This window comes from Phragmites australis, chromosome 5 (assembly GCF_958298935.1).
Source record: "Phragmites australis chromosome 5, lpPhrAust1.1, whole genome shotgun sequence".
NCBI classification, from domain to species: Eukaryota; Viridiplantae; Streptophyta; class Magnoliopsida; order Poales; family Poaceae; genus Phragmites; species Phragmites australis.
In genome coordinates, this window is record NC_084925.1 from 20,970,695 (window position 1) to 20,997,217 (window position 26,523).

At 44.0% G+C, this 26,523-nt stretch overlaps 2 protein-coding genes across 4 annotated transcripts; both read left to right on the forward strand.

Annotated features, from left to right (window-relative positions):
- The first annotated feature begins 541 nt into the window (after positions 1-541).
- On the forward strand, positions 542-1,953 carry LOC133917498 (WRKY transcription factor WRKY51-like). Of its 3 annotated transcripts, none has more exons than XM_062361389.1 (3): positions 542-1,181; positions 1,276-1,371; positions 1,496-1,953. In XM_062361389.1, exons 1-3 carry the CDS (start codon positions 658-660, stop codon positions 1,671-1,673), a joined length of 798 nt encoding a protein of 265 aa, XP_062217373.1. In that variant the 5' UTR covers positions 542-657; the 3' UTR covers positions 1,674-1,953. The 3 variants fall into 3 exon arrangements, with proteins under 3 accessions (XP_062217373.1, XP_062217371.1, XP_062217372.1); XM_062361387.1 differs by having other exon boundaries at positions 543-1,181; positions 1,282-1,410; XM_062361388.1 differs by having other exon boundaries at positions 543-1,181; positions 1,285-1,410.
- Positions 1,954-17,268: 15,315 nt separating this feature from the next.
- Positions 17,269-25,261, forward strand: LOC133918906 (prefoldin subunit 1). Its single transcript, XM_062363033.1, has 6 exons — positions 17,269-17,455; positions 17,549-17,602; positions 18,429-18,534; positions 24,657-24,663; positions 24,784-24,868; positions 24,973-25,261. Exons 1-6 carry the CDS (start codon positions 17,432-17,434, stop codon positions 25,084-25,086), a joined length of 390 nt encoding a protein of 129 aa, XP_062219017.1. The 5' UTR covers positions 17,269-17,431; the 3' UTR covers positions 25,087-25,261.
- The last annotated feature ends 1,262 nt before the right edge of the window (positions 25,262-26,523 follow it).

Genomic DNA, 26,523 nt, shown 5'->3' on the forward strand with positions numbered 1-26,523 from the left:
GTCTGTTTCTGAGGAAAATGAACTAAAGCTGAGAAGCTCGCTGAGATGTGCTTTTCTGAGAAGCTATGTGCTGAGAAGCCAAAAATTTATTGTAGAAGCCAATAGTCTATTTTCAAAAGTAGCTTTTCAGACAAGCCAAAAGCACAGCTTTTCAGAAAAGCTCAGCTTTTCAGAAAAGCTCAAAAGTAGAAGCTCAAACAAACACGGCCTTAGGTCCCTACAGGATAGCGATGGTTTGTATCGTTATCTCTATAAAGATATATTTATATATTTACATCATATATGGCACTATAAATATAGATCCTTAGTCATCAGATAAGGGATCAATCCTTCTTAACCATCATATATCTGGTGTTCCTCTCTTTCTACTTTTTCTTCAAACTTGAGCACACTACTGTGAGTGTATTTTCATCATATTTATTCGTACAAAACATATTCTTACGCTAACGATCATATTTAAAAATATTTCCAAAAATCGAAGAGTCTCATCCAATGTCTTCTAATCAAACACCTTAAAAATATAAATAGTCATCTTTTATCCGACCTTACTCCATCCGCCAAACACACACTGACCTCCTCGCTCCCCTTGGTTCACGTTTCCCATTCCCTCTTTCGTGCGAGCGTGTGTTCTTGCCTTGGCTTGGCTTCTTGCTTGCCATGATCACCATGGATGATCCGATGAGCTGCAGCCGTGGTAGCGTTCCAGTCGACGAGGAGGGTCGACAGACGACGATGGGTGACGGCCAGGAAGTTGCCGACCAGCTGGCCGTGTCCAGGCTCCGGACCGTGGTGTCCACGCTCCACCGCCGCACCGGCCACGCGCGCTTCCGCCGCGGCCCCGTCGTGGTTCAGCATCAGACGGATCAGCCGTCCGGGAGCGCGCCCGCCGGGGCGCTAGAGATGGCGCGGTCGTGCGAGGGGTTCAGCGCGTCTGCCTCAACCAGCTCGTCTCTCCCGTCGACAACGCTGACGAGTGTTACCGCCGGCGAAGGGAGCGTGTCCAACGGCCGCGCCCAGCTCCCTTCTGCCAGTGGCCACGCTGCGGGACGGCCGCCGATGCAGTCTGCGTCCGAGTACCATCCCGGCCGGCTCGAAAGCAGTTGCCACGACCGCGCGCGCTCCGAGAACGACGCAGCCGGTGGCAAACCGCACGGCGGCCGCTGCCACTGCTCCAAGAAACGGTAATTATACTACCACGTTACTGTAGTAGATTGCTGTCGCCAATACGTAACGCAGATACGAACTAATGATCGTGATTTCTCCTGAATTGCAAAGCAACAGCAGGAAATCGCGCGTGAGGCGGACCATCCGCGTGCCGGCGATCAGCTCCCGGAACGCCGACATCCCGCCGGACGACTACTCGTGGCGCAAGTACGGCCAGAAGCCCATCAAGGGCTCGCCTTACCCCCGGTAGTAATCAATTCGTCCGGCCCGAATTCGACGGCAACCATTCTCTACCTACCCCTGTGACTGAACATCTCGTGCATGCAAACAGGGGTTACTACAAGTGCAGCACGGTGCGCGGGTGCCCGGCGCGGAAGCACGTGGAGCGCGACCCCGGCGAGCCGGCCATGCTCATCGTCACCTACGACGGGGACCACCGCCACGACGACCCCGACTGGAGTGCCAGCGCCACCGCTGGTGCGCAGACGGAGCACACGTTGACTAGCTGAAGTTCAAAGTCTCCCCTTCACTTGCCCATCAGAAATTTCTTGGAGTCCTCTGTGTAGTTTCGATTTGCTTTGTCTGATGTTCAGTTCAGACTTGTAGAGGAATTCAGGGGAACGAAAGATCACAGTGTTTGAAATATTGACCATGCATGTAACCAGTCAAGGCTTGGGTAGTTGAGTGTTGTGTGCTACGCGTTAATTGGCGTTAGTGGTCAAAAGGCTGATGTGGGCCAGGGTTCCAAAATTTGTTGAAAATCACTTGGTATTCGTCATATTCAGCTAATTCGGTCTGCACTCTATTCTGAATTCGACCAGTTTCGAATTTGAATTCAACTTTTTTAAAAAATAACAAAAACTTCTAATATACTAGAGACAATTCTAAGACTTTCAGTAAAAAAAATTTAAAAATAATATTGTTTGCATCATATTTCATGAAGAGAAAGTTTGAAAAAAAAATGCTAAAATGGGTCATATAAACAGGATGATTTGGCCCATCATGTTAAGGAAAAGCTTAACATATAAACACATATTTTTTGTGTAGAGTATATCTTAAGAGGATCTTTAAAATTAATTTCAATTCATTTAGAGTTTTATTAATTTCTCCATAATTTTTACAAAGTTCACAAGCATAAAGTGAATATGTTAAGAAACAACACTATAATTAAAATTTTCAAGTCTACCATTATTTTTCCTACATAAAGCATAGTATAAGTAAACTAATAAAAGTGGTTTCACTAATTTTGAAGGTGTGATGGGTGAGTTGTGAATTAATCTAGTTGCAACACATTTACACAATCATGCATGTTACAATAACTATTTCATGATTTCATATATTTTTAAAAAACATAGGATAATGTAAGAAGACTAAAAAAATGGGTTTCATGATTTTTGGAATAGCAAAGAGTCAACTATACATTTAGCTAGGTTTAGCAAATACATTTTTTCACAGAAACTATTCAACTTTTTTATGAGTATAAATACTTCTATCGTGTAGATCATGTTACAAGAAAACCAAAAAATTTTGTTTCACATGATTTGAAGCTTAGATGAATTAGTTGTTGATTTTACAATGTTGAGCCATTGTTTAGTTTTTTGTTAAATTTCACTACAATTCGGGAAATACGCTCGGTAAATTGGGAAAACCAAACGGGTTTTGAAGAATTCATTTGAAATGTGTTCAATATGGAAAATTCAGAAAATAAGATCGGTTTTCGGTGCAATTCAATCGGTTTTCGGTTGAATTCGAGCGGTTACCAAATTGTCGATTCGGTCCAATACTCACCGAATTTTATAAACTTGATCAAGTGAATTTAGCTAAATTCTTACTGAATTTTGAACGGTTTTTTCAATATTCACAAATTTTGGAAATTCAATAGGGTCCGGTTTTCGACTGTAAATGAATTTATAAACCTAATCTCTCCTGGTGGATAGGGACAGGACACTCAGAATTGGAAGTGGGCCCAGGTCAAAGTGGTAAAACGATCTTTTCAAATCACAAAATAACGCGTAGCACAAACACTCGGGTGTTGTCTTGGGTACCATGACCTATTTTTTTGGTGGGATGATATATTTTCATTCTATTTACTGGTTGCCGTTGCGATGTACAAAATCATCCCATTTCCTAAATCAAACGAGTGGAGTAGATTTTGATATAAACTTTCTGATGGAAGGATATGCGACAAGTCTCAACTTGAAATACGTTTGGAGCTTAAACTTTCTCACCAGAAGTCACCCTAATACTCTTTTTTTAAAGAATTTTTCTCGATAAAAAATGGTAAATTTCATGCAAATTCGTATCAAGAAACATTCTGTAAGTTTTGACACCACAAAATTCCCATGAAAAAGACCATGCATCAAATCATCCGTTTATTCATCGCTATCGTTACTAATTATTATGCCACAATGAGAACCGAGCGTTAGCTCAGTTGGTTGGATCTGAATAAGAGTTAGAGGCTGATCAACCAGAGTTTGAGCTTCGGCTCTCACGTCTTCTTATAAGACTAGAGCATATTCTATTTCCTACGCTCTATTATTATGCTACAACCACAGTTGCTATGAACCTCCAGATTACAAGTGACAACACAACCAAGCAACCAACAATGACGGACGCATTGCCCTGTGTTCAGACCATTGCCCTGTTCTTTTACGCTGCGGTGCAGATGTACAAAGTCCGGCGGGGAGCCATATTCTTCGATACGAAATTATGTGGGAACGCGAAGAATCGTTAGGCTAGCAAATTGAATCTGTGTGGAGGAACTCTATACCAAAACGATGCCTGGGTTCTCTGTCTAGGGCCCTGCGAGAGGTCATGTGCTCTCTCCAATCTTGGAGCAGATCGAAGTTTGGCTCTGTTAGGAAGGAGTTGGGTGTGCTGCAGGCCACCAATGATAGTGCTAACAGGGACCAGATCAGAGGGACAATGCCTCGCATGAATGAAATCCTTTGCAGGGAAGAGATGATGTGGCTCCAGAGATCGAGAATTGCATGGTTAAAGGAAGGTGACCGAAATACAAGGTTTTTTTCACCGGAAGGCACAATGGAGAGCAAAGAAGAATAAGATTACAAAGTTACGAGACGATGACGGACACTGATGCGATGATCAAAAGAAGTTAGCTAACCTCGCCACGGGTTTTTTCAAGCAGCTGTATACCCGGGATGATGATGTAGATCCGGAGGTTGTTGTTCCAAATTTTGAGACGAAGGTTACGGAGGAAATGAATCTTCAGTTGTGCAGGGAGTTTTCAGATGAAGAAATTAGTGACGTTGTTTCATATTGGTCCCCTCAAGACTCCTGGACCGGATGGTTTTCTGGCTCACTTTTTTAGCGTAACTGGGGTATCATGCGAGAGGGTGTGATCCGAGGGGTAAAAGAATTTTCCGAGAAGGTGTGATCCTGATGGAATCAATGGTACGGCGGTGGTTCTCATTCCAAAGAAAGAGCATCCGGAACTGTTCTCTAACTTCCGGCTAATCAGCATGTGTAAAGTTATTTATAAAGTGGTCTCCAAATGCATAGTAAATCGCCTTCGTCCTCTACTGCATGATTTGATCTCACCGAACCAAAGTGCATTCATTCCAAGAGTGGACAAGTGAAGCTGTATCCTGGAGGTCATCTAAACAGATCATCTTTACTCGCTCCACGATAGAGGCTGAGCTAGTAGCGCTAGACTTAACAGCCATAGAGACAGAATGGATCAAAGAACTCCTTTCTGATCTGCCGATATTGGATAAGCTAATTCCGGATGTTTCCACCTACTGCGATAACCAAACCATTCTGGTTAAGATGAAGAGTAGGAAAAACAATATGAAGACTTCGAAGCATATAAAATGGTGACTCAAGTCACTTAGGCATGCAGTAAAGACGGGTATAATCGCTGTGGATTATATTCAGTCTAAAAAGAACCTTACAGATCCTTTCACAAAAGGAATGGCTAGAATAGTCATTCAGACAGCGTCAAGAGGAATAGGATTATTACCAACTAATAAGGTTCACACCGGCAGTAACATATCCTAAGAGATCGGAGATCCCGTGAACTAGGCTCTAGGAAAACAAACTATATGGATATGAGAGCAAATATATCCCATTTGCTGCTCTGCTCTTTTGTAAGAGAGGATGAGCCATTGGCTCTTAATGAATTCAGTGTCGTATGGTAATAAATGTCGTCCTACATGACATTTAGAAGAATTCACCTATATGAGTGTAATTGTATGGTTGTAATCATACAGAAACCGAGTGCTTCTCTATATGGCACTCATGAATTAAGGTACATGGATATGACCATAACGTCTAACCTAAGAGCCATGACAAAAGTAGTCTTGTACAGGGTGTTATATAGCAGGAGGCTCTCGCACCAAGGCTGAGGATCAAGGTCTAGTCCTCCTCATCCCATGTGAATCAAATCCTTTGCAACTAGGTAACCTATTCAAAGCCGAAAGGTACTAGTTACTTAAATCCTGTATATGAAAGTGCATCTAGGCCCCCTAAGTGGGTTCTGGTTTATTGATGACAAAACGATTAAAGAACTAACATGCTTTGCGAGTATTGAACAGGTATAAGCACTAGTTGTGAAGGTAAATGACGTTTGACGACCGTCGAAACAATTGAAGAATCAACGAAGGGTACAAGATAGGGTTTACATTTATTTTACTTTTGAAATTGAGTCTAGGATAGATTTTTTCCTAGATGGATGGATTTAATTGCTTGATTAGTGTCTCAATGCTCAAGAGATCCTTTAGAACCACCCAGTTGAGAGACACATTCACTCACGGACACGAAACTCTTTCTGAAAAACTTCAGAGTCCGGAGTCTCCGGTGTTCACCGGATACTCCGGTACTCAGCGTTCAGCCGGAGTCTCCGAGATAGCCTCCGGCAGAGAGTCTCGGTTACGGTTTAATCTTTTCAAGAAAAAGGCCGGAGTCTCCGGTGTTCACCGGATACTCCGGTAAAATGTTTAGTGTGTAGTCGGAGTCTCCGAGGTAGACTCCGGCAGAGGCTCTCGGTTAGCATTTAATCTTTTTGATAAAAAGAAGTAAAGACCGGAGTCTCCGGTGTTCACCGGATACTCCGGTACCTGGAGATGCCGGAGGATCCGGCTAGTCTCCGGACTTAGTCTGTTTTGGAAAATCTGTCAGGACCGGAGACTCCGGTGTTCACCGGAGACTCCGGTAATTAAACAGAACTGTAACGGCTAGTTCTGACACGTTCGTGACCGTTCTGACGCCGTTTTTGGAATTAGGTCCGGAGACTCCGGTGTACACCGGATACTCCGGTAAGCTCTGATAAAAACAGTAACGGCTAGTCTGTGAGAGAGGGCTATAAATGCCCCCTCTCTCCATAGCATTTAGAGCTTGCTGTGGCTGGTTTTCTTGAGACCTCTTGAGCACTTTAAGAGCATTCAAAGCCCCTCCAATCATCTCTAGAGCTAAATTTGCACAAATTTGAGAGTGTGTGTTTGGAGAGGGTTCAAGCCACTTGAGCATTGATTTCTTCATCGAGCATCTACTGCGATCATCTCCCTTGAAGCTTTGGGCTTCTAGAAGGAAAGGAGTCGCCCGAAGAGCACCCAAAACTTGTGGTGTGCCTCGGGAAGTTTGTAAGCATCTTCATATTGAGTAAGAATTTCTAGCTTGATCTTTGTGGTCGCTAGAAGAGGATAGGGTTGGAGAAGACCCGGCTCTTTGTGAGCTCCTCAACGGAGATGTAGGCACTTTTTTATGAGGTGGCCGAACTCCGGGATATATTCTCGTGTTCTTATTTGCGAAACTTACTTTATCATGTGCATTTGGTAATTTGTCATTTAAATTGCTATAGTGTCAATCTTGCTAGTTTTAAGTGTTATTCTAGCTTTGTAATATCTACTTGACCTAGTGCAACTCTTAGAATCTAGCTGTGGTCTTTAGTTCAAATTTATTTTGAAAATTCCTGTCAGGCCGGAGACTCCGGACTAGACCGGATACTCCGGACCATACCGGAGTATCCGGACTTCACCGGAATATCCGGCAGTTTAATCCGCTGTTTTTAGTTTTTAGTTTGCGAAAACTGCATTTTGAGTGTTTTTCTCAAAATTATTTGGCTTTTTGGTCTCTCGACCATAATTTGTAATTTGTGATCATAGTTATGTAATGATGCTTGATTGGCTGATCACATTTAGCAAATTAATCCTCTTGTCCAACATCTTCCTTCCAGAAAATCCCCTTCCCAATTTTTCAGCTCTAAATCTTCCTGTGACAGTTCCAGGTCCCGGAATGTCCGGTGTTCACCGGAGTATCCGGACCTGACACTGTTCACAGCCTCAGCTGTGTTCCGTCCTGTTTCCAGTTATCGGATAGTCCGGTCTTCACCGGAGTCTCCGGTACAAGTGTCAGGACCGGAGTCTCCGGTGTCCACCGGAGTCTCCGGTAAAAGTGTCAGGACCGGACTCTCCGGTCTACACCGGAGTTTCCGGTGTTTCCAGAATTCTATATATTTCCCCAGCCCGAACAGTTATCTTTTCTCATCTATTCACTTGTCCTCTCTCCAAACAACTTCCTCTCCGGCGATTTTTTAGAAGAACCCAAGGATCTACAAGTCTTGCTACTTTTCTCACTTGGATTAAAGGCCGGAATCTCCGGAGATCCCTATTCTCCAAAGTCCCCGGAGGATTTGAGCTCAAAGGTATCGTTTTCAACAATCTTCCCGATCTCTCAATGCCCTTGTCTAGAGTTGTTTTCCTTTGGTAGAATAGTTCCTAGTACCCTCTAGAACCCATTTCCAAACTTGTTTCATCTCTAGTCCGCCATATCTTCCAAACCCTAGCTGTTTAGGATTTCTATCGGGGCCGACCGGAGTATCCGGTGTTCACCGGATACTCCGGTATCAGCCTGAAATTTTAGCTTTTCCTGTCCAATCTTTTATTCCTCACATCCTTTGTTCATTCCATATCTCCTAGGTGTTCTTGCAATGACTGGAGACCATTTTGAGAAGTGTCGCACTTTCGAGAGGAAAAAGAAACAAAGAAGTGACCCCCGTGCTCAAAAATCAAATGCTCCTGCCCGATCGGAAGATAGTGGAAGCGGCCATGCTAGCGGTGAAAGAGTCCGCAAAGTAGCCGCAAGTGGTGATATTCACATTGAGGAAGGCGAAGATGCTGGAAATTATGACAGGGACCTTGTGACCGTCTGCCGAACCAAATCTCAAGCTATGCGAGGCCGAGAGTCTGCAAGGGGAAAGGGGCCAGCCAAAGTGACTGCAGGAAGAGGTCAAGGAAGAATGCCCTCTAGGGAAGAAAGAGGCAAAGGTGTTGCTCAAGATAGCTCATCTGAATCCGAGAATGATGAAGAAGAACAAGCCGATGAAGTCATTGGACCGTTGAAGCTTCATAGACCTCGGAGAACTGCTTCTGTTGTTGATGCTCCAAAAAGGACAGTAAACTACATGAAGAATGTATCAATGGTTGTTAGTGAAAGGTTGAACAACCCATATGATTTTGAGAAGAATGTTGCCGATTATCGTTTCTGGAATGATTTTCAGGCAGACTTCTATGAGATAGTAATCTTGGCCAAGAAGAAGCCTATTACTCCCATGCAATGGATTGATTGAGATTACATGGCCAGAAAGAACGACCCGGTGTTCACTGAAGTGATAGCAGCCTGTGAGAGCAAGAGGGTAAAAAATATTATGGCCTTCAGGTATGATTGGTGCGAGGAGGTTATCGCACAATTCTATGCCACAGTGTGGTTTGAGGGATGTGAAAATCCCATTATGCACTGGATGACAGAGGGAGTCAAATACAGGATCAGTTTCAGAGGCTTTGCTCACTACTTCCATCGTGATGCCAGAGATACCTCCAAGGATCAAATTCACAATGAGAATCAGCTGACATTGGAAGAAATTGGGTTCATGTATCTGAATCATGGACGAGTTGAGTTCGGAAAGCTCACGGGGATGAGGCCTTTCTATCGTTGTTTGAACTCCTTATTCCGACTCACCTTGGCGCCCAAGAGCGGAGATGCAACAACAGTTCAAAGTATCTCCAGAAATCTCCTTGCAGCCATGTCTAATGATCATGCTCCTTTCAGCGTGGCTCACTTTCTTTGGGAGGAAATTGTCTTTACATCCAAGTCGCCCATAAAAAGTTATGGATATGCCCCTTATCTCATGATTATCATTGAAAGGATATCCAAGAAGACTTTTGTAAAGGAGATTAAGCATGAACCCTACAGAATGAGGCCTTTGAACATTCAAGCTCCCTCCCCATCTCCATCACCTCCTCGTGCTCCTCCTAGCTCGAGACCGTTTGCCTCGAGACGCGCTCCTCCTCGAGGGTCATCATTCATCAAGAGCGCTCTCAAAGCAATTTTCAAGATTTGCACTCACAATGCCACTCAAATCAAGGATCAAGGTGCTCGATTAAGGAAAATGGAGAATCGTCAGAAACAAATGTATACATCCATGAATCTCCAACCACCGTGCTCTCCTATTGAGTCAGATGAAGCGGAGAGTGCACCTTTTGAGGTTGAGAACCCTTGGGCATGGTATGATGAAGCCCAAGCAGCTGCCGAGAGTTCTCAACAACAAGCTCAAGACGATTCCTCTGACGGCGACGAAGGAAGTGAAGAAGAGGAAGAAGATGATGAGGAAGATGGTAGCAGCGAGTAGGCTCTCTCTTTTTGGTGCTTGATGCCAAAGGGGGAGAGATAGTTATCCTTTCTCTTAGTTTCCTTAGCTTTGGTCTCCTTTTAATTCCTTTCGTCATTGGACAATTGGATTCTTGTTTGTGATGAACCTTGTGTCATTTAATTTGTAAGACCGTTTATGTTAGTGTGATGATTGTCGTACTTTCATAAGTTTTGTGTGCTCTATGTCTTATCATAAATTTTGTATCCCACGGATTCTAGGATATAGGGGGAGCTCTTGTGAATTTAAATTCTCAAATAGGTGCATTGATGTTTAACTTCGTTTAAACCAATGCACACATTTAGGGGGAGCTCACCATATCTTCTAGAATTCAAAATCTTTTTCATATATCCTTGTGTATACTTTAATCGGGTTGTCATCAATCACCAAAAAGGGGGAGATTGAAAGTGCATCTAGGCCCCCTAAGTGGGTTTTGGCATATTGATGACAAAACGATTAAAGAACTAACATGCTTTGCGAGTATTGAACAGGTATAAGCATTTGTTGTGAAGGTAAATGACGTTTGACGACCGTCGAAACAATTGAAGAATCAACGAAGGGTACAAGATAGGGTTTACATTTATTTTACTTTTGAAATTGAGTCTAGGATAGATTTTTTCCTAGATGGATGGATTTAATTGCTTGATTAGTGTCTCAATGCTCAAGAGATCCTTTAGAACCACCCATTTGAGAGACACATTCACTCACGGACACGAAACTCTTTCTGAAAAACTTCAGAGTCCGGAGTCTCCGGTGTTCACCGGATACTCCGGTACTCAGCGTTCAGCCGGAGTCTCTGAGATAGCCTCCAGCAGAGAGTCTCGGTTACGGTTTAATCTTTTCAAGAAAAAGGCCGGAGTCTCCGGTGTTCACCGGATACTCCGGTAAAATGTTTAGTGTGTAGTCGGAGTCTCCGAGGTAGACTCCGGCAGAGGCTCTCGGTTAGCATTTAATTTTTTTGATAAAAAGAAGTAAAGACCGGAGTCTCCGGTGTTCACCGGATACTCCGGTACCTGGAGATGCCGGAGGATCCGGCTAGTCTCCGGACTTAGTCTGTTTTGGAAAATCTGTCAGGACCGGAGACTCCGGTGTTCACCGGAGACTCCGGTAATTAAACAGAACTGTAACGGCTAGTTCTGACACGTTCGTGACCATTCTGACGCCATTTTTGGAATTAGGACCGGAGACTCCGGTGTACACCGGATACTCCGGTAAGCTCTGACAAAAACAGTAACGGCTAGTCTGTGAGAGAGGGCTATAAATGCCCCCTCTCTCCATAGCATTTAGAGCTTGCTGTGGCTGGTTTTCTTGAGACCTCTTGAGCACTTTAAGAGCATTCAAAGCCCCTCCAATCATCTCTAGAGCTAAATTTGCACAAATTTGAGAGTGTGTGTTTGGAGAGGGTTCAAGCCACTTGAGCATTGATTTCTTCATCGAGCATCTACTGCGATCATCTCCCTTGAAGCTTTGGGCTTCTAGAAGGAAAGGAGTCGCCCGAAGAGCACCCAAAACTTGTGGTGTGCCTCGGGAAGTTTGTAAGCATCTTCATATTGAGTAAGAATTTCTAGCTTGATCTTTATGGTCGCTAGAAGAGGATAGGGTTGGAGAAGACCCGGCTCTTTGTGAGCTCCTCAACGGAGACGTAGGCACTTCTTTATGAGGTGGCCGAACTCCGGGATATATTCTCGTGTTCTTATTTGCGAAACTTACTTTATCATGTGCATTTGGTAATTTGTCATTTAAATTGCTATAGTGTCAATCTTGCTAGTTTTAAGTGTTATTCTAGCTTTGTAATATCTACTTGACCTAGTGCAACTCTTAGAATATAGCTGTGGTCTTTAGTTCAAATTTATTCTGAAAATTCCTGTCAGGCCGGAGACTCCGGACTAGACCGGATACTCCGGACCATACTGGAGTATCCGGACTTCACCGGAATATCTGGCAGTTTAATTCGCTGTTTGTAGTTTTAATTTTCAGAAAAGCCTATTCACCCCCCCCCCCTCTAGGCACTTTCAGTATATCAAACCAATAATTCCAACATAAAAATTTGGTAGGAATTATTGAAAAAAAAAATGATGGATCTCATGTTTCCGGGCTTTTCCTTTTGCTGGCCCTTTCACCTTTGCATGGCCCAAGCTCATGTTGGGAGCTCAGCTCCTCTAGGGTGTTTGAGGAAGGGTGGCAAAAAGGAAAAGAAATGAGGAAGGGAGAGAGGGTTGGTGGTGGCTTGGATGCAGCAGCGGCAACGAAACTGCTCCTCCTGATTCCTTCAGGGATTGGGGGTTGCAGGAGGGTGAGGCCACAGTTACAAGAGGGTCTGCCTCTTCTCTCAGAAAAAGACAGAGAAATACCTCTTTTTTCTCCTTTTGGAGCTCCTCTAATTTCTCTCGATTGGTTGATATCTTTGAGCTGGATTTGAAGGTGGTTCTGATCCTGGATTTGGTGCTTCGGTTCTCGGAGTTATTGGGAGGTGGAGCTCCTGTGTTGGTGCTGATTGGAGCTGTATTCGCCGAGGCTCGTCCATACTTGCAGTGGTGGTATGGTTGAGACGTTGTATCTCTCTCTTCCTCTCACCAGCGGCAACTAGCGCGTGATTAGATGTCTGAGACATCGGTTGTCAAGCCGTGCCTTGCATCACTTATTGACTCATTTGATTGCTTATCACTATGAGTATTCAAGGTTTACCCCTTCCTCCCTCTCTGTTGATCTGGATAATATGGTTGCTTAAGTAAAGCTCAATGATGTTTAGAGATTCCGATATTAAGCATGTTCACTAAAATACAGTAGCTTAAGACTGTGATTCCTCTTGTTGTGCGGCTGGCAAGGCTAATTGATGTGTGTCATATTTGTTTTGACTCTGTGATACAATCTGTGGGTTGGAGTATCAGTTTGCTGACTGCTCAACTAAGTTCCAATCTAGTGTTGTAGTGATTTTAGAGTATGCTATGTCTGCTTGTTGCTAGACGAATTGCTAGTCCATATTGTTGTTATTGTTTTTTTTTCAGTTGGTTGTTCAATTCTCATATTTGTCTCGACAGTGATTTTGATTCTACTATTTATTTTGTGCACTCTTAAGTATCACTGTAGCACTATCTTGGAAAACCTTTAAGTTTTGAGAGCTCATTTTAGGTTCTTTTGCTAGTTGAGGGCTTAGTAATCTCAGTCGATGATGTACTTACTGCTACCATTAGATCATATTAGTTCTGAGGTCAATTGTTTTACTAAGAGCGATTACACAAAGAACTCTAGATATTGTTCAGTTCATGACTTATACATATTTTTTGTCATTGCTGTTTTAACATTGTTGTCAAACTATTACATGTGTATTGAATTTTTATTATTATGCTCTTGTTTTATCTTTATAGAATATGGATTTATATGCATTTATTATCGTAAGTTTTACAACGGGTAGAGCGGAGGGAATAGGAGCAGCTGGACGTCCTTGGACTCGAGCCGATAACGACGTCGAGGCCAGGCACGACGGGCGGGGCCACGAGGGGCCGCTCGACGCGGCCGCTCTTGTAGACCCGGAGCCACGCCGAAGTCGTGGAGAACCTCGTCGGCGGCCTCGTCGAGTGGAGCTGGGGACGTGTTGGACGCCATGCCTGCCGCGCTCTCGGTGAAATGGGCTTCCGGCCGGTTGTTCTGGTTTTTGTGCTTGATATTTTTCTTGGGATCACCGGATGACACTGGCTCCTAGATGACTCGCCGGACTGACGTATTCGGGTTACGTGGAACAGATGCACTGGCGCAGATGTCGCCGACAGGCCTACTTCGGGGACAACGGTGGATGGAGGACGCCACCAAGTTTGGATGCTTCGCCGGCCACGCGGACTTTGCTGATTTGCCTCAGTCTGTGCTAAAAAAAAATGCAACAACTTTTTTGGGAAAGACCGATTGGCAGAGAGTTTGAGAAGAACTTGGCTGTTAAGTTTCCCAGCTTGCTCCGCCGCTGCGTCAGAACACAAAGACTCCTGAATCCTAACTTATTCGATGGGGAAGAAATTTGGAATCCGGATAGTAGTATCAGTGAAACCCAACTTATTCGAGGGCGGATCATAGAACCAGTACCTGCATGGAAAAAAAATTCTATGTAATCGTGCTCCAGATGTTTTTTACTATATCACCGTTTGGATAGCTAATACTTGTTCCGATGTGAATTTTAAAGTTATAGATCTTATACAAATATAAAATTATTCTATATACTCATTACTTAACATATATGATTATTATTGATCTCATCTAGCGTTTTGAAATCCACGTTGGTACATGTGACAACTATTTAGGAAATATTACAGAAGGAGATGTGTGCAGCACTGCTATAATTTTTCCCCTTATTTGATGGCAAAAAACCGATTGCCTCTCATTGATTGATGTGCAAAGAGTACATCTACAAATTGGTGGATAATTCATTCCAAAGTTTTATTATCTTTTTCTTGCGAATAGGATTATAATTATATTAAAAAGTAGGAAAAATACATCCCTATATTAAAATAGACGTCTTTGAGAATAAAGAAAATTACAAAGACAACATAACTAGATTCTCTTCCTCACCATAGGTCACCTTCGCCGTTCTTTACCTCGCAGTGCAACAACTGAATGAAGTAGATCATCGAAACCGGATTCGGAACCTTGCATTAGCTGTGACAAGATCATTTTAAATCCACTATGACACATCTGAGACTTAAAAGAACATCGATGGTGTCATTGCAGGAAGAGGTTAAAAATAAAAATTTGCACCACCTTCCTCAGATTCACTGATCTAAATAGCCTAGACAAAAATCACAGTTGATGGTGATAAAACTGTTAACCCGGAGAAATAACCCGCACAAAGGAGATGATAATGTTCTCCAACATTACTGCAAATAGATGAAGAAAAGCTAACCTCCCACGTGATTCATCAAAGTTAGCATTGTTTATGACATTGCCAACCCTACAAATAGATAGAGAAAAGCTAATCTCCCACGTGACAAAGGTGCAGAGAAGATTGGCAGGTGATAACAAATGTATTTAGGGGTGGACATTCCATTATTACAATCAATTTAGTTTGGTTTATTCGGCTTTTGAGAATTTTGGTTTCTAAAAACTAAAAACTGAACAAATCAAAGAATTAGTAGAAATCAAACCTAATTAACCGATACAATTTGGTTCGGTTAAATAGGTTTTTGGTTGGGCCTTGTTTGTTGCGCTACCGAAGGCTAGACAATTGGGCTAGGTATGTATTGATCGGTTATTTCGGTCCATTCGTTATATAGGATCTGGAAACCGAACAAAATATGGTTAACCAAATAGAGCAGATTCAAAAACCAAACATAAAACCAAAAAATAGAAAAACAAGAAATCCGGTTATTTTGGTTTCACTTTTTGGTTTTCTGATTTTTCGCCCACCCCTGGACTTCACTATTGGTTGCTTTATCGATTTCTAATCATTTATAGACTATTTGAAGTATTTATAGTTTTCAAAACGTGTCATAAAAATATAAAAATGTGTATTCTCACAAAATGCTGCAATTTATGTATGACTAAAATTGTACGATTATTCCACATACTTCCACACTTTCAACCTATAGGTGTTTAAGGAAAACATCTCTCGAGCATTTATTTTGAAGCGGGACAAAGTACCTTGCGCACCGCCGATTAATATTCTAATTGAATATGATCCAATGGCCGTAGTTTGAAGGATAGAGATAGTGTGGCATGTTACGAGTGTTGCATTGGACGTCAATTTTAGAGTAAAGAAGGTTTTGTCTGTACGTTTTTAGAGAGTTTGAGCCGAGTTTAAAGGAAAAAAGAAGAGAAAAAGTTCATTTTACATTCCCAATTTATTGTATTTGTCTTGCTTAATCTAGTCCACTTGATCCCTAAGGTTTAATGAGAAATAACTTTACCACTTAGGGCCAATTTTGAGAACGATTTTGCATCAAATTGGCCACATGTGCATGTAATCTAGCCTTATCTCCCTCTAGCGGTGGAAAATAGATAGATATCCGAATTATTCAATATTCATATTTAGTTAAATTTAAATATGGTAAGAAAAATTTGTATCCAATTGATAGATGAATACGAATATGGATATATTTGAATTCATTTTCTAGATATGAATATTGATATATTCGAATCCTTTTTTCAGAAATGGATATGGGTAATATCCGTATCTGAATATATAGAAATACTTCTATAAAATATAAATATGAGTAACATAAAATTCTATTCTTTTATCATGTTCTCTTACTATTCTTCCGATCCTACATATTATTTTATTATTTGGTATTGTACCACATATACTGCAGCGATAAATTTGGCTATTTCATCTCCCATCCAATGATCCAAAATCATTTAAAGTCATGATATTATATTAAAAGTGGCTCTTTGCCTTTAAGGTAGAAGATCAATCCACTAAAAATAAAATTACTTATGTTGAATTGCCATCATGCTCATGTTAAATAAATTTATTATCTCACAATTTATCGTTAAAATTGTAGAATATTTATATACAACTGAATCTAGTACATATTTGGATGCTGATTCATATTCAACAATTTGATTCCTATTAACATTCGAAGATATTCGAATTCATATTAAAATATGAATAATATTATAAAAAATACACTATTCAATTTGTATCTGATCTGTTTTCACCTCTATCTCCCTCACCATGAACATATGTACAAGTAATTATATAGGCACCACATGTTAGTATGTAACTATTATTATTATTATTATTGTTGTTATCCCTTGGAGAGTAACAAGCCACTGTTGGCCACATATATGATGATATCAATGCGCGCATAATGCCAAGTGGTAAAATTGGGTGGTATGATGGCTACGTGGCAGTACCACTTCTAACCCCTTCTTCAAAACAGAGGGTTAAAAAGACCCATGATAGAGGGTTCCTATACGGTGGGAAAAATAGAGAGCACACGGACCAAATATTTCTTTCTTTCTCTTTTTTCCTTATCTTTTTTTATTTCCTATAATTAGTTCCCTACAATCTAGATTTATGATTTGTTGCCTTTTATATGCACTTAACAATTAGAATACTTGATTCCACAATTTGCAGATCCTGGTTCAACAATTTAAAAGACTTTATATGAATTTTGTTAAGACATCTTCAACAATTTGTAAGGGTTATTCCAACAACTTTAAAAGATATGTTCAACATTTCCAGATGATTTGTTTAGATACATATTTGAAATGTTATAATGTTATAATTATTTGTTAAAAGGAGAAATTATTAAATATGTATTTTATTTTTTTGCATTAATCATGCACAAGGATAAATGCGTTTGAATTTAAAACCCCAAAATCGAACTCCTGTGCACGCTGCCCGATCCCGATCCGACAAATACGACTCAGCGCCCCCACAGTTGCAAGCAAACCTGGACCCAAACCTAAAAGTCCAAGCCTGGGCTTTATCCCGGCCCCGATCGTGAACCGATCAGAATCCAGCCCAGCATTGCCCCTGCGGCCACTGCCGGTGACTCGTCAGCCCGACCAATCTCTCGCCGCGCCGCATCCCTGTCGTCTCCCCCACTCCCGAGCGCATCCTCCCGGTCTCCCCTCGATCCGACTCGAGCTCGTTGCTAGGGTTCTCCACCGTCTCCCATGGCGGACGAAGCCAACCGAGCCGTACGTTCCCGCGGGTCTCATCACCGCCCCCGTTGTCTTGCCTGGTTTTCTTGGCCGATCTCTCGCTGAGTTTCTTGCTTTCCTCATGTGCAGGCGTTCATGGAGCTGCAGTCCCGGATGATCGATACTACCGGGAAGATCAAGCAGGTTCCCCAAATTTCTTCTGGTTCTCTAACTGACCCATTACGCTTAGATTAGTACTTCCGAGGACATGCGCTGGCATCGGTTCGAATCGTGCCTCTTCTTTAGGGCTTGTTTGGTGACCTGGATCTTCGTCCCGCAGCTTAGAACTCTAGCGGTGTTCCTGCATCTTGGTTGTGCTGCCCGACTGCTGCTGCACGTAGAATTTTTAGAGGTTTCTGGATCTGGTTGGCTACCGCACTTTGCAATTTGGTACACCGAATATGCCATCTTGTTTAAAGCAGGCTTGGCTATATCCATGGTGTATTGCTTTTAGAAGTACAAGTAGTTCCAGTTTAGATAAAAATGTCCAGTGTCAAGTCAAAGAGTTCTGGCTTTATGGAAGTAGTAAGCGATAACACAGTGATACGGTTTGTCTTCAAAACTCTTTCCTTGAAGATGCGTATAAAATAGTGGAGTGCAGCATCATTTAAGTTTTAACTGGCCTACAATATTTTCTTTACAAAATATCTACCTTCGTTGTCTCTTAGTGCAAAGAGTAGGTGGAATACGATGTTGATGCCTTCTTTTCCCCTTAAATAGACTGAGTGGTTTTATGCGCATATTGTTATCACTTCATTTTGGTCCTTGTACAATGCGAGAAATTATTTATGTACACATTGTAAATACTAATATATTAGATTGGGTTTTTCTACTTGCTGGGTTATAGACTTCTATGATTCTATCTATGATAGAAATTTATTTGAGAAAATTCATTTAGTAACTTCTAGCCTACAGATGCCAATGTTTTTCTGACGTAGAACCTCTATTAACTATACCTTTCTTTTGTTAGTTACAAACCCAAATGCGTTCTAAAGAGGGTGAAAAGAAGCGTGCTTACCTCACTTTGGAGGAACTTCGCCAATTGCCAGATGATACTAACACCTACAAGACTGTCGGTAAGGAAAAACGTTCTTTCACTAGATAATCCTGTGTTACTATCTGAAGCCAAGATTACCTATTTTGGGTGTCCATTTATCTCAAAATGTGTTGAAGACCAATGACTTCTGTGTTAACATGCTGCAAATTAGTAATGTCCAAACTGATTTCTAATACTGAATGATGTAACTCAGTGATCAGATGCCAATAGTGAATAATCATCTAAACATCTAAAAATATTAGCACCCAGTGCCAGACTTTGCACCCGGTGCCACAGATAAAATAATATTTCTGCTTTGTTCTTGCACAGGAGAGAGAACGATATGGAGGGGGAATGGAGGATGGGTGGAAGAGTTAGGAAGCAGAATTTTTATTTAATGTTGTGGGTCCCACGTTGGGTGCTAACTGTGCTATACGTTGGAGCATATTCTACCAAGCTACGTCCACTCTAATGGGTCCCACCTTAGCATAGCAACATGGACTAAACGCTGAAGCTGCTCTTAGAAATAAAACAGAACATTAATGGACGGCAGAGAAATCTCAAATAATGATAGCATAGGAGTTTATTAAATTGAAGCCAGGTATTCAGATGTAGCAATATTTTTTTAAGTCCTTTATAAGTGTCATAAATTCTTGAGTGGTTCTGTAGTCTGACTGTTGGAGAGGAAATTTAGGGACCTACTTGCATAATTTCTGTCTTTTATAAGAACCTTTTAGTAGACTAGTGGTGAAAGTGAATGGTGTTACTGGCCTTTTTGGATACTGTTGCTTGTTAGAGTAAATCCTTATGTAGTTAGTTTAATCTCTCTCTCTCTCTCTCTCTCTTTTGTCGGCACTGTAGCAAACCGATTGTAGCAACAGTAGGTCAGTTGGTTTGATATAAATAGGGCAGCACCCCCTCCCCCAATAGACACCAATTCAGAATAGCTTCAATCCAATAGAAGCCGTAGAGGCTGTAGCAGCTATAGCCTTTTTAGGGTGTTTGAATAAACATCAAAAGCTGTTTTGTTTATCAGCAGAAAGGAAAAGACTCCTTCTGAGAAATTCCCGTGTTCAATGTGTGCTCGCGTGTGTTCTTACAACTCACCTCTAGGAGGATCGATTCCAACAATTAGTATCAGAGCAAGGGTTGATCAATTCTGGCAATGTCGGCTCCTACGAGTGGTGTGGCTCTGAGTCCCCAGAGGCAGTTCAACCGCCGCAACTCCCCATCGCCGCCGCCACGACGATTGCGACACCGAGACGTCGGTGGTTGCGATATGGTCATCCAGCGTGTTTTAAGGAGGTTGGTGACGCGTCGTATCCGATCCTCACACGGAGCAACTATGCAGACTGGAGCCTGCTCATGAAGGTCATGTTGCAGGCTCGCGGCCTCTGGGACGCAGTGGAGTTAGGCGATGCGACATTCCAGGAAGATCGCATGGCGCTGGAGGCCATCCTCCGTGTCATGCCCCAGGAGATGATCAGCACGCTCACTGTAAAAACGGGCGCCAAGCAGGCTTGGGATGCCATCATGTCAATGCGCGTCGGCGACAATCGCGTCCGCAAGGCCCCGACGCAACAGCTACAGAAGGAATTCGAGGCAATTTCGTTCCGTGACTGGGAGACGATCGACGATATAGCGATGCGTCTCTCTAGCCTCGTCACCAACCTCGCCACGCTCGGAGACACGATGGAAGTACATAAGGTGGTAGAAAAATATCTGCGAATAGTCTCCAAGGGATTTTTGCAGATTGCTCTATCTATTGAGACTCTTCTCAATCTCGACGCTCATGCTGGAGGAAGTGATTGGGAGGCTAAAGGTGGTGGCGGATCGTCTCGAGCCGGAAGAATCCCGTACCGTCGACGGTAAGCTCCTCCTCACCGAGGAGCAATGATTCGAGCACATGAAGGAGCGGAAGCATGGCCAAGGGTCCTCAGGCAACGCCAATGCCCGTCGCCGTGCGCCAGTACCGCAGAAGAAAGGGGGAGGCGGCGGCTCAAATGGCAAGGCGGTCGCGCGCGATCTCTCCCACGACAAGTGTTGAAATTGCGGGTGCTGTGGCCACTGGGTCAAGGACTACCGATCGCCCAAGAAGGCACGAACTTATTTGGCCCAGAGCGAGGAAGAAGACAAGCCTGTGCTCCTGATGGTGCAAGTGTGCGCTCTCAATGATGCGCAGGAGCCACCACCAAGCCACATCCACCTCGACGAGCCACGCGCACAAGTCCGCCTTGGTGCTGGCGACGACGACCACCTGGAGGGTTGGTACTTCGACACCGGCGCCACCAACCACATGACGGGCCGCCACGATATCTTTGCAAAACTCGATCGAGGTGTAGTGGGCTCCGTCCGTTTCGGAGATGGCTCGGTGGTCGACATCCGTGGCTGTGGCACCATCCTATTCGCTGGGAAGAACGGAGAGCATAAGGCACTCTCCAGCGTCTACTTCATCCCATGGCTGAAGAATAACAGCGTGGGCCAGCTGGACGAGGGCGGCTCCAAGGTGCTAATCGAAGACGGTATCTTGCGGATCTGGGACTGCCAACACTGCCTCCTCGCCAAAGTTCGTCGCAGGCGCAACCGGTTGTACATCTAGCACCTCGACGTTGCCTGTCCCATCTGTCTTGCAGCACGCTACGATAAGAACACCTGGCGATGGCACGCGCGCTACGGCCACATAAGCTTCGACATACTCCGGCGGCTGGCGCGCCATGAGATGGTGCGAGGCCTGCCGCAGCTGGAGCATGTTGAGCAGCCGTGCGACACGTGCGTCACCACAAAGTACCGTCGAGCTCCGTTCCCGTTACAGGACAAGTATCGGGCGGAAGAGCGCCTCGACCTCATCCATGGAGATCTTTGCGGTCCCATCATGCTGGCAACACCAGGTGGACGTTGTTTCTTCCTGCTGATGGTGGACGACGTTAGCCGCTATATGTGGCTGACGCTCCTGGCTGCAAATAGCGACACAGCAGTGGCGATCAAGGCGATCCAGACGGAGGCGGAGGTGGAGAGCGGTCGGAAGCTTCGCGTCCTCTGCACCGACAACGGCGGCGAATTCACATCCATTGAATTCTTGTGCCACTGCGCGGATCGTGGCGTCCAGCAACACTTCTTCGCGCCGTACAACCCACAACAAAATGGCATGGTGGAGACGTGCAATCAGTCGATTGTCGTGACGGCGCGCACACTCCTGAAACAGAGTGCCTGCGGAGTTTTGGGGAGAGGCGTTGAGCACCGCCGTCTTCCTATAGTGGCGCGTGAATTCAATGGACGTGAATTCGTCGCCGTTGTCGGTGCGGAGGACGCGAAGCTTTATCTTTCTTGAGTTTGAACACCCACTTGAGCTCGATTGGGCGGTGTCCACGTGGCAGGTCCAACAGTGACCAAGTCCCTTTCTCCTCGACGGATTTCATCTCTTCTAGCATTGCTGTTCGCCATGCCGCGTCATGTTCCGCCTCGATAAAGGAGCTCGGCTCTCCCGCGCTTGCCAGGTGCAACTCGACGTCGTCAAGGACGCGGGTAGCGTATCCGGCTGGAGCTCCCTCGTCGCTGAGCAGCTTGTTGACGATGCAGTAGCGTACTGGGCTGTCGCCGCGGTGTGCGCCGAGCCTGGTGCTGTCATTCGGCGGTGGTGTGACGAAGTCTGCCTACCTGAATGATTCGCCACTCGGCGTTCTAGGCGACACATCAGCCGCCGCTGGACTTGGTGCAAGTGATTTCGCCGCTGGTGTTTCTCCTCCAGTTGAGGTGGGTCCGTCTGCCGCAGGGAGATGGACTTGACTACCATAAACTCCACGGCGAAGTCGCTCGACGGAGCCACGCTTCTAGCTGCATCCGCCTCCCAGCTCCATCCGGCGTCCTCGTCGAAGATCACATCTCTCGACACGCGAACACGCTTGGTGCTCGAGTCGTAGAAGCGGTATGCCTTCACGCCACGCTCATAGCCGATGAAGACAGTGCGTGCTCCTGTCATCAAGCTTCCGCAGATGCGGTCGCGCCTCCTTGACGTACACCAAACAGCCGAAGGTGCGCAAGAAGTTCACCGCCGGCTTCCGGCCGTGCCATGCCTCGAACGGCGTGTTGCTGGACACCACGATCCGCCGTTGTCGAGCAGAGCACGCACGAACATGCGACGTACCGGCGCGGCCATGGCAACACGTTGCTGCTCCTTGGGGTCTACGTCGATGATGATCATCATGGGATTGGCAAAAGAGGAGATTGATCGATTCAAGGCAGAGATGAAGACACAATTCAGGATGAACGATCTCGGTTTGCTCTCCTTTTACCTTGGGATCGAGGTCTAGCAGAGCGGTGGCGGCGGCGGTACAACGTTGTACCAAGTGCACTATGCTGCTTGAATCCTGGAGATGGCGGGGATGAAAAACCGCAATTCCGCTCACACCCTGATGGAGGAACGGCTAAATCTTAGCCGCGAGAGCACGGGCAGAAGTGGACGCGACAGAGTACAGGAGACTTATCGGAAGCCTCCGTTACCTCATCCACACACGGTCGGATCTCGCCTTCAGCGTCGGATTCGTGAGCCGCTTCATGGAGCAACCAACTCAAGAGCATATGACGACCGTGAAGAGGATTCAGCGCTATGTTGCCGGGACGATCAAGTACGGCTGTCGTTATGGGAAAGTAGTGGAGGGACAACTGGTCAGCTATATCGATATCGACCTCGCCGGCGACATTGATACACGGAAGAGCACCTATGGCGCTCTGTTCTTCTACGACGACAGCTTGGTGAGTTGGCATTCCCTCAAACAGAGGGTGGTGGCCCTGTCGTCCTGTGAAGCAGAGTATGTCGCCGCCACCACTGCAGCTACACAAGGTGTGTGGTTGGCTCGATTGCTCGGTGACTTTAAGGGTAACCCTGCCAACACCGTTAAGCTCAAGGCTGTGTTACCCGGACACCTGTGTCCAAATTTTTTTGCCGAGTCGGACACTCGCGTATCCGAGTCGGATTCCGACACCCGTGTCGGATTCCAAGTGGTATTTGGCGTGTCCCAAATTTTTTTGCCGAATCGGACTTCGACCACCCGCACCCGTGCCCATGTAACACAGGCTCAAGGTTGACAACCAATCAGCTCTAGCACTGAGCAAAAACCCTATGTTCCATGAGCGTAGCAAGCACACCGATGTGCGCTACCACTTCATCAGGGAGTGCTTAGACATCAGGAGTGTCAGTGCAGACTTCATTGGCACCAAGGACTAGCTCGCAGACCTCTTCACAAAGGCATTAGGGTGAGTTCGATTCCAGGAGCTTAGAGGTAGGATTGGAATGGTCCAGATTAAACTTAAAGCAAACACACAAAACTTAGGGAGAGTATTGTTAGAATAAATCCTTGCGTAGTTAGTTTAATCTCTCTCTTTCTTGTTAGCACTGTAGCAAACCGACTGTAGCACAGGTCACTGCTTTCATCATTGACTATTGTAGCAACAGTAGGTCAGTTGGTTTGCAATAAATAGGGCAGCACTCCCTCCCCCAATAATTAGAATAGCTTCAATCCAATAGAAGCAGTAGAGGCTGTAGCAGCTATAGCTTTTTTAGGGTGTTTGAATAAACATCAAAAGCTGTTTTGTTTATCAGCAGAAAAGAAAAGACTCCTTCTGTGAAACTCCTGTGTCCAGTGTGTGCTCGCGTGTGTTTTTATAACCCACCTCTCACAGGATTCCAACATTGCTAGAGCCAAAGCAGCAATATAGGATCTAGAAGAAAAAGAAGCGAAGTGCGTTAAGCAATAAACTACTTATGCTATCTCAATTCTCAAAACAGCCACGGAGTCACCCAAATGATTTTGAATTTTTGGATAGCAGCTTAATGGATTTGAAAGATAAACTTATCATGTTGGTTTGCCAATTGTCATTTGTTCCATGCTTTGCTGTGATAGTCAACACTTGTTATTGATCTAATATTGCCTAACATGTTAGTGGAATGAGTACCTGATAATGAAATCATACAATGGGATGAGGTGAAAGAACTTACTATGATCCCAGTTGGTTGACTAAACTCTATTATATATGTTTTGCTTTCCAAACATATTGGGTGTTGACTCCATCATTATAAATTCTGCAAGGCAATTGTCCAAATTTGAGTCGATATCTAATATGCCTTGCTTTCTGTTGGTGTTGATGATGGCTTCTTTTGTTTTGCAGGAAAAGTGTAAGTAAATCAAGAAGACCAGCTTTTACCACGGGGAGTCAATTTCGTTGTCTTGTATGGTGTACTGCAATGTAAATATAATGTCAAACATTTCATTTCTCCACATCCATTTACTTCCAGGTTTATTTTGGAGCCAAAATCGGTCCTGTTGAATGAGCAAGAGCAAAAGCTTAATGACAGTGAGAGTGCAATAGCATCAATGCAGGTATCCTTGATCTCTAATTCTGTTTCTTACAAAGTAGTGTTGAAATTCCAAGAGAGAAAAAAACCCTCGATTCCTCATTTTTCTTTGTTTTATCATATGATCAGACATCCAAAGAATATCTTGAGAAACAGTTGGGAGAAGTGGAGAACAACATAAAAGAGCTGCTTCAACAGGACCCTGGGCTTGCACGCCAGATTCTCTCGATGACTGTTCAATGAGATTTGTTCACTCTGCATTTACTATTAGATCAGATGTTGATCAACACATACTCTGTTTTTGCCCCTTTTTAGATTTTGAGATGCGGGCAGTGATTCACTGTAATGGGTTTCATGTATGAACAAAAGAATTTGCACTTGGTCCTGCGATTAAAAGAATTTGCACTTGGTCCTGCAATAGTTTGTTAACGCATGTCGCCGATTTATCATGTGTTTGATTCTTCTGGTATGGAAATCAGAAACATCGCATATTTTGAGAGTCTGACCTCTCCTCGTGACACAAAAAAAGTGTTGTGAACTCGAGAATTCGGATACCTTGTTGAGGAGCCTGTGAACTATTTTACCATAGCCATGCGGACATATTTGTGTGCACGGCCTACTGCTTGTTTGACTGCTCGTGTCACGCTCAATAGAGGACAGTGTACACAGGGCGGGAGCTTTCTTCTCTTGCTGCTATCTACTCCAGCGACCGCGGGTGAGTAGCGCTGGGTATGCTGGGACCTGGAGACTGGGATAAAGCGTCAAGCGCTTGCAACGGTGGCCAAGCCAGGGGCTAGTTTTCAAAGAAGTGCTAGCAATTGCTTTTTTGAGAAAAAGGAAGAATCTACTTCAACCGATATGCCCTTAGGCATTATTGCTTTAGATGATCCTTAGAGTGTTTTTTATGCAATATGTGAACATTTTTCTGTTAGTTTTGAAAGAGCCGGAACAGCCTTGTCAAATGCAAATCCAAAAAATGGAATGCCTTTGAGAAAAGAATGTAGGAACGAAGCTTTCCGGAGTCCTTTTCCTCCGTGAACAAACCTGATTTCATCAAAGACGATATTTTCATAGTGCACGTTGTTATTTATGTTCCTAAGCTAGATTTGGATCGGTGGTTGTATTCGTGCGAGGTTGGGAGGGCATAGTCCAGGACCTCGCTGGCTACGATGTGGCCTGGCGGGGACTAGGTGGAGGTTCACAGGGCGTACCAAATATTTTTGGGGCTATGTGCTAAAGCTAATATTGTAGTTTTGGTAGATCCTAACTCATTGTGTAAACAGTATCAGTCTTTAAATTAGTAGCTGATATGCATAATTTTAATAGAAATCACATATATTTTTTGAATATTACCTGAATTAAAGACTTACACTGCAACAGAACTCAACAGGAAAACCCAAGTCCTATAGGCAACTTAAGTGCAGACAAAACCTTAATCTTCTACTCTTTATAGCTATCGGCACAGTCTTTCTCGAGCTCTTCAACTGAATTTCAACAAAGCAAGTGTGAGTATATAAGATAATTAGCAAGTCCTATCTTAAAGGAAATAAATAGATGTATAGCTGTAGAACAAAGATAAGGCTATAGTCTTTTGGTTTTGCAGAAAGCTAGTTTTGATGAGGGGTTTAGTTTTACAAAGCTTTTTCAAAATAGTTGAGAAGATCATAGTTGAGTTTAAGA

Bases quoted from the DNA above. Each gene is read 5' to 3' on its own strand.
- LOC133917498 (XM_062361387.1), top strand. From the start codon at position 658: ATGATCACCATGGATGATCCGATGAGCTGCAGCCGTGGTAGCGTTCCA. The intron at 1,182-1,281 runs GTAATTATACTA...GCAAAGCAACAG, and splicing joins TGCCACTGCTCCAAGAAACG to CAGGAAATCGCGCGTGAGGC. The intron at 1,411-1,495 runs GTAGTAATCAAT...GCATGCAAACAG, and splicing joins AAGGGCTCGCCTTACCCCCG to GGGTTACTACAAGTGCAGCA.
- LOC133918906 (XM_062363033.1), top strand. From the start codon at position 17,432: ATGGCGGACGAAGCCAACCGAGCC. The intron at 17,456-17,548 runs GTACGTTCCCGC...CCTCATGTGCAG, and splicing joins CGGACGAAGCCAACCGAGCC to GCGTTCATGGAGCTGCAGTC. The intron at 17,603-18,428 runs GTTCCCCAAATT...TTCTTTTGTTAG, and splicing joins CTACCGGGAAGATCAAGCAG to TTACAAACCCAAATGCGTTC.